Here is a 9,531-nt window from a genome sequence, read left to right on the forward strand (position 1 = left end):
GTTATCATAGGCGAACCTCTCCAGTGCTGCAAGTGCAGCTTTTTGTTGCCTTTCTTTCTCTCTTTCTTTCTCTCTCTTTCTCTCTTTCTTTCCGAAAAGCTGTTGGTATTGCTTTATTAGGACCCGAGAAAGCACGTCTGAGTTGTCAGATAAAGTGTACAGATGCCAGAGGCTCTTGCAGACCCGGGGCTACTGCTGAGCCCCGCGGCTCGGCCCGCTGGAACAAGTGACAGGAGAGCACATAGAAAAAAATCGTTTCCAAAAGGCACAATTTCCTCGACACAAAGGTACAATAAAAATATATGGCCACTGAAATACGGGCGCCTATGGGGAAGCCTCTCCGGTAGGATCCCGGGCCCGCCAGGGTTTCGCCCACCGCCCACCGCCCCCCCGCCCCCGCCCCTCTCCCGGCACCGCGGCTGCAGCGCCGGGGGCGACGCCGCGGCGGGAGCCCTGGGGCGCCCGCGACGAGCCCTCACTCCCGGCCGCCCCGCCGCCACGGGGTCTGACAGCCCGCGCCCCCCCCCTCCCCGCCACACGGCCTCCCGTGGGACCGCCCCGGGAGGCCGGGAGCTCCGAGCAAGTGGAGGAGGGGGGGCTGCAGCGCGCCCCCCGCCCCCGCCGGCTCCTGCATCACTGCTCGCGGTTCCTGCTGCCGCTCTCCGGGTCGCTCTGGTCGTCGGTGAAGCAGACGTCCACGTCGCTCTCGTTGTCAGTCTTTTGCTCCTGCTCGGGGTGCGCGTAGCCAGAGTCACTCTTGTCCTCGGCCGCCTTGCCGAGGCTCTGCCCCGGGTGCCGGGACTTGACGTGCCGCTCCAGGTCGCGGCGCCGCACCAGCACCTTGCCGCAGTACTCGCAGCGGTAGGGCGTGTTGCCCTCGGCGTGCAGGCGGATGTGCTTGTTGAGGTTGCTGGGGTCCCCGAAGGGCCGCAGGCAGACCTTGCACTTGAGGGGCTTGTAACCGGTGTGAGTCCGCATGTGGATCTTCAGCCCGTACTTGCGGGAGTACAGCTTCCCGCAGTAGAGGCACAGGTGACCGGTCTTGGGCTTCCCGCCGGCCGCCCCCGCCGCCCCCGCCGGCAGCGCCTCCAGCCGCCCGCGGCCCTTCTCGGCTGCCAGCTCGGAGAGCTGCTGCGTGTGCATGGCAATCTCCCGGTCGATGCTGGCCAGCGAGCCCAGCTCGGCGGCGTGCAGCCCCGCCGCTGGCCCCCCGAAGTACGACACCGACTCGGGGTACTTGAGGAGGCCGCCGAGGTGCAGCTTCAGCGGGTAGTAGGGTGTGGGGCCGTAGAGCAGCTCCCCGTTGTAGACGGTGAGGGGCATCACCGGCAGCCCGCACTCCCCCGCGTACGCCTTCAGCCCCTCGAAGGGCGGCAGCGCAAAGCGCTCCAGCGCGCCGCCGGGCAGCGGCGGGTAGCGGGCGGGCGGCAGCGCGGCGGCGGGCAGCCCCCGCTCCACCTGCCGGAAGGCCGAGGCCTCCTCCAGCGGCGAGAGCAGCGGGAAGGCGCGCAGCCCTCCGCCGCACGCCAGCCCCGCCGCCGCCGCCGGGGGGGCGGCCTCGCCCGGCAGCGCCCCGCACTTGGGCGGTGCATCGACAGCGGCACGGCCCGCCTTCAGCCCCCCCAGCAGCTTGGAGAAGCCGAGGGCGGCGGCGCCCCGCGCCTCCTCCCGCAACGGCCCGGCGGGGCGGAAGGCCGAGCGCGCCCCGGGGCACAGCGCCAGCCCGTGGCCGCCCGCCGGGCCCAGCAGCGGCCCCGGCCCGCGGGCGGAGCCCACGCTCATGTCCAGGGCGCGCTCCTGCTCCTCCTTGCCCGCCGCCCGCTTGGGCAGCCCCGGCTTGGCGAGCGGCGGGGAGGCGGCGGCGGCGGTCTCCCGCTTGACGGCCTCCCGCTGGCCACAGCCGGGCAGCGGGTGGCCGCGCAGCGCGGCGGCCGGCGGCTCCTTGGCGGAGAGGCCGAAGGCGGCGGCGGCGGTCCGGCCGTGGTCGTGGTGAAGGAAGGGCCGGCCGTGGCTCAGCGCGCAGTGGAAGTGGACGTGGGCCTTGAGGCTGTTGGGGTACTTGAAGGTCCTCCAGCAGTACCAGCAGATGTACCGCTCCTCCCCTGCGGAGGCAAGCGGAGGGGCCCGTCAGAGGCGGCCGCGCATCCCCGCGCATCCCCGCGCCCCCGCCGCCCCGGCCCGCCCCCGCCGTGCCGCGATGCGGTGCGGGCACTGCACGGTCCAGGCTGCGCTGCCGCGGTCGGGGCGCCGTGGCGCCGGGGGGGAGCAGCTGCTGCCGCGAGTCGTCTGTCGGGGGACCCATCTGTTGGCGTTTGCAGAGGAGGTAGCGTATGTCAGGGAGTCGGCTGCACCGAACAAAGGCCAATCTAATGATCGTGAGCCCCTCATTACGCGGCGAGACAATATCCGATATGTATGGGCCATATGTAATCGTTCCCTTTCAGAGGACAATGCCCTTTCTGCCCCGTCCCCTAAACACTTCGGCTCCTCTCAAGCGGAACAGACCTCGGTGGCCGCGGCTGTGGCGACTGCCCGGCACGGCGGAGGCAGGGACTTCACTTTCCTCCTCCTGGCCCTGCTTGCCAGCAATGCCCTCCCACTGAGGAGCCTCTCCCCAGCCCCGACGGTGAAGCGCTGCCTCTGCAGGCAACCTGTCTGAGTATCTTTTTCGCTTTTTTTCTGTCTTTCTTTCTCTCTTTCTATATTTTCCTCTTTATCTTTCTTTCTTTCTCTCTCTTTCTCTTCGTATCTTTCCTTCTTTCCTTCTTTCTCTCTTTCTTTATCTCTTTTTCCTTCCTTCCTTCCTTCCTTCCTTCCTTCCTTCTCTCTCCCCCCCTTTCCCTTTCCCTTTCCCTTTCCCTTTCCCATTCCCTTCCCCTTCCCCTTCCCCCTCCCCTTCCCCTTCACCTTCACCTTCCCCTTCCCCTCTCCCTTCTCTCCTCTCCTTTCTTCTCTTTTTCTGCCTATATCTATCCATATCTCTCTCTCGTTCCTCCCAGTCACTAAAATACACCCACAAGGCATTCTCGAAGCCCCCAGAGCTCCCCCGAGCTGCTGCCCACCCCTCCCCAGCTGACCCTCCCTCCTGAGCTACGCCAAAGGTGAGGCCAAGTGCCAAATACAAACGAGAGGCCGCTCCTGGCCTGAGGCCAGCTCCTCACGTTTCGAGGGGGGTCGCTTGGAGGGCGATGGGGGGTGACGTGGGGCACAAGGGATGAGGGGTGGGTCAGGTCGCTACCAGCCTCCCGAGAAGGCTTTTAATGCAGCGTTTGGCCCGGGCATCAGCTGGTGGCAGTAGGTGCACCCAGGGCTGCTGCGGGTGAAACGTGAAGTCTTCGCTCTCCGTGAGAAACTCGGTCACCAACTCGCGTGGAAGGATCCAGCGCTGGTGCGTGTGTCTCGTCGCCTGTGTCCTTGCCGTCGTGCTCAGCCCTTCCTCGCTTGCCGTGGAGCGGCTGTCCCCGTCTGTGCAGCGATGTGAAGTCGGTGGACGTGGTTTTTCGCCCCGTCGAGGAGGGACAGCGGGAGGCGGGAGTGCGTCTGCCCGGGCGCGGGTGGGGAAGCCCGGCCGCAATCCCACCGCCGTGCGCTGGGACACGGCCGAGGGAGCGGTACGGAGCGAAAGGCGTGCGGCCACGCACCGCCGCGAGCCCCATCCTGCTGCCGTCGTTCGCCGTTGAGGGTCTCTCCAGCGGGGCGGTTTGGTTCCGGTTGGCCTCGGCAAAAGCGTGGCGGGACCGGCTGCCGCCCGAGCGCCACCGAGCCCGGCCCGACGCTTTCCCCGGCTCGGCTCCAGCCCGGCAACCATCGCTCGGGGGAGACAAAAAAAAAATAAAAAAAAGAAAGAAAGAAAGAAAGAAAGAAAGAAAGAGAATAAAAAGAAATGAAAGCCACCCCTTCTCATGACGGTACACCCAAATAAATGGGGTCCAACAGAGAAGATTTCCAAAGTTTTGTTCTGCTCTTTTTTTAAAAAAAAAGCTCTCTGAATTTCTTCCGCCTTGTTTGTTTTTTTTTTTTTCAGTGTACTGTCCTTAAAAGAAGAGCGCTTCAGCGTTTTGATACACTTTTATTCTGAGTCCGTATTAATTAGTCTGGAAACTGCGAGGCCGGAGACACAGAAGATCCGCAGCGTCAGTCTGCAAATAACCTTCGCTTCGACGGGACGAGGAAGGTGCCCAACGCCGGGTGCCTCTCGCAGACCTGAGCTTTCTTTCCTTTATTCTCTCCGAGCAACACTGGTACCCATCCATAGGCAAGGGCTGGGGGGGGGGGGGGGGGTGGAGAGCAGAACCCAGCACCGTGTCCTCATTCTTGCAGCAGAAACTTCGCCAGAACTTTCAGAGGGGGTGACCCTCTAGCAGACCCGTGGCCTCACTGCCCTTGTTGAGGGGGACAGAGACGTGACCAAGAGGGTTTTTTCCGAGTGCAGTTTTAGTACAAGGAGGGATTTGGGCTCTTCCGCGTCGCAGGAGTCGGACGGGACGTGAGCTGTCAGTAACCATCCCTCCAGGTCAGATCCTGATTACCCTGCGGAGTAGTCAGCCTTGAGAGGTGGGGAGGGCTCAGCTCCTCCCCGGGTCGTGCCCTCAAGGACACTGCCAGGCTGAACGATCTTCTGCGTGGGGCAGGAGCAGGTGGGGTCAGTCCAGCGGGCAGCGGGGAGAGGGCGCAGGGATGAGCGGGTGGCTGTGCCCGCCGCCGGAGCAGCCCGACGGGTGAACGCTGAGATGCTGCTTCTTCTTTTCGCCCGTTTAATGTGCTGCCACCTTATAATTTTTGTTAACATCGGTGTAATTCCAGCTAAGAATCAGATTGCTGATTGAAACAAGAGGTCCCAGACGGGTGTCTTCCCCTTCCCGATATCCTCGGATATCCTTATCTGAGAGTAATTTGAGGCCGACTTCATTTTTGCCTAATGCATCCTAATTTATAGGGACTGCCCACTACCCGCTTTGACTCGACTATGTGAATCTGCCAGCAAGATAACCTGGAATAAGGCTCTGAAGCTCTGACTGAGGAAAACGCAAGGTGAAAGCGATATTTTGAAAACCTACGAAGCCAAGTTGCTGTCTCGCATAACACCACTAGCGTTGTTTCATAGAAATCCCATTTGCCTATCAAAAGATCATTAAATTGTGCCGATGATGGAACGACTCGAGGCACGTGGGCCTTTCCATACGCTACCGAGTTAATAGATCACCCTTTAAATGTAAGCAGATGGAACTTTAGTTTAAAGGGTGGCAGGTTAAAAGTCACTGCAGCTGTGCTGGCATTAATTCTTCTGAGGGCGCGGATTTGAAGGGCCCACGTTTGCCTACCGCAGTTCGAGCTCCCGTCAAAGATATCAGTTAAAGAGGGTTTGTTTTGTTTCATTTAATTGGGTTGCTCTGAAAAGAATGCCCGCATCTGTACCTTTCTCGTCGTGCGTCGGGGTGGCCGTGACGGGTATGTCAAACCACTGCGCCAAGGGGTTGGAGTACCAGACGGTGAGCTCCTCTCCCGGCTGGACATCTCGCAGCGCCCGGTAGAAAATCTGGGAAGGGGAGAAAGGAAACTTCTTCAGGAGGGTTGAGAGGGGAGGCAGGTGGCGGTGAGTGGTGCTAGGCCGGCCCGGAGCCGCGAGTGGGGTACCTGTCCTCCTGGCAGATCCGCAACAGCCTCCAGTGTCTGTTCTTGGGAGTTTCGGGCAGCCCGGATTAACCCTATCCACTCCAGTGCTGAGCTCCCGGCTTCATCCACTAATTCCCCTCTCACCATCCGCACCTGGAAGACAGGCGGCACCGCTGTCACTTCCACGCGAGACGAAACAGAAAGAAAGCAAAAAGCTTACCCGTGCCCCTGCCTGCCCGCTCTGCCTTGCCTGCCGAGCGTGCTTTCCCACACAGGGCAGGTGTCTGGACATCGCAGTTTGGAAGAAGTGGCGAGAGCATCTCCTTTTGCTGCCGGTTTGCCCCTTCCATCCTCACCCACCTTTGGGTAGGACCTTCCTCGAGTCGCAGGTGCCGTGGGAGAGCTGCGGCTGGCCCAGAGGGGTGAGGATGGAAGAGCCCGGACGCGGCGGTGACCTGCAGCACTGTGAGGGGAAATGGGATTTTTCCCTTGGGTCGTACTGGCCCAAACGCACCTTGTCCAGTCGCAGCTGCCGCATTTAGCTTAACGCTGTATTAAATGCTCAGGTAAGATGTTATTTTTTTTGGAAGAGTTTGTGCCGCCTCTGAGTCCGTGCAAAACAATTGCAACATACACGACTTGTCGGGAGACGGGGAGGGGGAAAGGGGAGAGGATTCTGCTTAGCTACAAAGTCTCTGTAGCCCCATACTTCATAATCTGCTTGCCCATACAAAGAGAAAATGAAGTGCCCGTTCCCTGAATGACCGTGCAATAAAAGTCATCGGAACAAAGCAGTCTAAAGGGAGAAACCAAGGGAGCCAGATGAGAAATAAATTTGAGTGGGCTGGCAGAGCGTTTAAAAACAATTAAAGGGCATTAAAAATCCGAGCGGAACGCGTGAGCCACGGCTGCCCAGGGGGTGGAAGGAGGGCTCTGATCCTTAGGCCCCTGAAAAGCCTGATAGACGGCGCGAGCATCCTTCACCGCCTCGTCCTCGCTCCTTCACAGCTCGGACAGCGACTGACCCCGGGGCCGGTAGCCGGGTGGCCGTCATCCCCTCCCGCTCCGGCTGTGCGCGTTGTTTGCGGCTCCGGGGCTATGAGCCGGCCCGAGGCTTTGCGAGGAGGCCGAGCTGTGCTCCGCCGGGCGCTGGGCTGCCCCGACACCTGCGACACGCACCCAGCCGCCGCCCCCCGGGTACCCCCGGCCCGCTCGCCCGCGCTCCCCTGCAGCCCCAGCCAAAAGACCCGCTGGACCCTCGGCCGATGAGAGGGGTGGGGGAGTGCATCTGCCTCTCCCCCTGCTCCTTCCCCGGACAAAACATGGGGGCTGTGAAAGCTGCATGCCCCCGCCTCGCCCGAGGCTCCAGGGGCCGGGAGCCAGCCGTGACACGTCCTGGCCCTGCCGGGGAAGGGGCGATGCCCGCGTTAGCGGAGCCCCGTGGGGCAGGGGCCGGGAGGCTGGACCAGAGTCCTCCGGCACCGGGCACCAGGCACGGGGCTGCGGCGCCGCTTTCAGCATGTCTGTGTCCAAGGAGGGGGCGCGTCCGCTCCTGCGGGAGAGCCCCCGGGTCCCCTGGCCTCGCCGCGGAGGCCGGCCGGGCTAGCGGAGCCCCGGCGCAGGAGAGGAGGGGCAGAGGGGACGGGCGGGCAGGCTTTCCTGGCAAAGCCGCGAGGAGACATCTCGGGACGCTCTGGAAACGCTTCCCTTTCCTTTCCTGGCTCGCTCTAAGAAGGGAGGATCAAAGAGAGAGGGGGGAAGAGCAGTCTCTTCTCCCAAGCCGGATTCCCCCGAGTCAACGAAAGAGCAAGGTCCAGCGGTGCAGGAGAGATCGTAGGAAAATACCTTTTTTTTGGGTCCTGGCTCCCTGCGGTCTGACAGGTACTTGCCCAGTTTGAAGATGCCCGGCACAGGACCCAGCCGCAGCCCCGCCGGGATGCAGCTCTCCGCGCTCACGCTGATGGCCGGAGCCCTGCTGCTTTGCATCGCTGCCTCTGGGTGCGAGCGCTCGGGAACCCCAACTACTTAAGGGGGCCGGAGTGACAGCGGCGGCGGCGGGGAGGGTGAGCCCAGGCGTATCTCCGCCCGCAGAGTGACGCGGCGGTGTGCGGACGGCGGCTTTTCAACGGGAGCAGGAGGGGTACCCCTTGGCAGGGGGATGCTCTGGGGCGCAGAGTTTGGTGAGAGAGTTTGGCTCCTAGAGCAGCTGTGGAGTCCCATCCAAGAGGGTCACATGGAGCCTTTCCCTAACCCTCCTGCATAATCAGGCGGAGTGAATGGCTGGCAGACAATAGGCCAGGCGACCTTCCCATTCCTAAAAATCCAATTTGTCAAGGGCAAAGAAAAGGCGCTGGTGAATCAAAGGTCTGGAGGGACCATTAATCCTCAGCATGGGGTATTGTCCCCGAGACAGTTACGATATTTTAAGTGACAAATCCACTGTATAATTTCTCCATAAATTTTACTTCCTTTTATTGTTCCTCGACAAACCAGTTTTGGAAAATAAGTGACTATTTTAAGTCTACTTGGCTGAGCCTTTTGAGGTTTAATATACTTCAAAGATTTTTAATTCTCTTCCCTTGGCTTTATTGTAAAGGAGATTAAACAAAGAGATGGGGAATGTTTTGAGGACTTGTTAACTTCTATTGATTCCCGGCGTGTGCCATACAGAAATTGGGCAGGTACTTGATGGGAAAACACCAGAAAATACCTACACTTTTTTTTTTTTTTTTTAAAGAACGACCATATTACCATTTCAGTGAGTTGGTTTCAGGCCAGTAATCTGTTCAGAAGAGCTTTGATCCTTAAGGAGGATGAATAGCACAAAATATGAGCCTCTGTAGCCCCTGTAAAAACACAAACCGCTGCATCTGCTAGCGCTGGGGAAGCCGTGTCTGTAATTCGTGGGATTAGGAAATAGAGACAGGAGGAAATAGAGACATACAGTCACCAGGAAACAGAGCGACAGGGCCAGCAGATAACACAGATGTCTAGCGAACAGCGTGCAGCTGGATTCCTCGTTTAGTACATCCACAGGTTTCTCTCCCACACGCAAAATCGCTTGCACCGAGACTGCTTTCGGAGGGGGAACCTACAAAAAGCGACTGTGAATAAAGCCAGAAAGAAGCGATTCGAACAGAGTGTGTCTATGTCCCTCCTCTTCGCATAAATATTTTAATTAAGATAAAACGAAGCGCTAGGATTAAGTCAGTTTATAATTCAGCCTGGGTAAATGTCGCAAGATTTTTCCAGGAGCTGAAAAGGAAAGGTGTGCGACTTTTTTCTTACACACATACAACACTCCAGATGTGCCTGTTAGACCAGAGAGCACAGTAACAAATTCAGCTTTCCACTTTCGCTTTTATAAGTCCTGTCTAATTCCCGCTAGCGGGTTTTCTCTGCTCCACACCTCGTAACTCTCCAAGAAGAAGAATTCTGAACCCTTCTCCTGCGGAGAAGTTGCAACAGGCAGATTTTGTTCATTCCTTTCAGAAGCAATTGCAAGTACGGACCTTTTTATCCCCCTGCCGTTTTCCTAATAGTCAGACCTGATAAATTTCAAAAGAAAGACCAAAAAGCTGCGCTTAGAGGTGTATCTACCCATAGGTGCCAGGTAACTGAGCGGCCTCTTCTCGGGTAACCCCGCTTTCTGCAAGATAAACGCTGGCACATCCCTTTCGATGTGACCATTAGTATGGGCATTAATCTGGATTCGTTTGCCACCGTCACGCGTGGCACAGTGGGAGCAAAGGCCACAGGGATGCGCACGGGGGACGAGAGCGATTTTGAGCCGGCGTATCTCGAGTTGGCAGTCGCGAAGATGCTCTTTCCCCTCTCCCCGCCCGGCACGGCGCCGGGAGCTGCCGGGAGAGCAATAAAAGCTCAGCCCGGCAGGTCCCCGCTGCCGCTGCCGTGACA

At 59.6% G+C, this 9,531-nt stretch overlaps 1 protein-coding gene across 1 annotated transcript; it reads right to left on the reverse strand.

Annotated features, from left to right (window-relative positions):
• Positions 1-633: 633 nt before the first annotated feature.
• PRDM13 (PR/SET domain 13) lies at positions 634-7,599 on the reverse strand. Its single transcript, XM_068415244.1, has 4 exons — positions 7,459-7,599; positions 5,635-5,766; positions 5,416-5,536; positions 634-2,102 (listed from the first exon to the last, which is right to left on the reverse strand). Exons 1-4 carry the CDS (start codon positions 7,597-7,599, stop codon positions 634-636), a joined length of 1,863 nt encoding a protein of 620 aa, XP_068271345.1.
• Between the last annotated feature and the right edge of the window lie 1,932 nt (positions 7,600-9,531).

This window comes from Nyctibius grandis, chromosome 1, assembly GCF_013368605.1.
Source record: "Nyctibius grandis isolate bNycGra1 chromosome 1, bNycGra1.pri, whole genome shotgun sequence".
Lineage (NCBI taxonomy): Eukaryota > Metazoa > Chordata > Aves > Nyctibiiformes > Nyctibiidae > Nyctibius > Nyctibius grandis.

Excerpts from the sequence above, each read along its gene's own strand:
- PRDM13 (XM_068415244.1), bottom strand. The coding sequence starts at position 7,599 with ATGCAAAGCAGCAGGGCTCCGGCCATCAGCGTGAGCGCGGAGAGCTGC. Across the intron at positions 5,537-5,634 it reads CGGATCTGCCAGGAGGACAG|ATTTTCTACCGGGCGCTGCG; the intron begins GTACCCCACTCG and ends TCCCCTTCCCAG. Across the intron at positions 2,103-5,415 it reads CCCGACGCACGACGAGAAAG|GGGAGGAGCGGTACATCTGC; the intron begins GTACAGATGCGG and ends TTGCCTCCGCAG.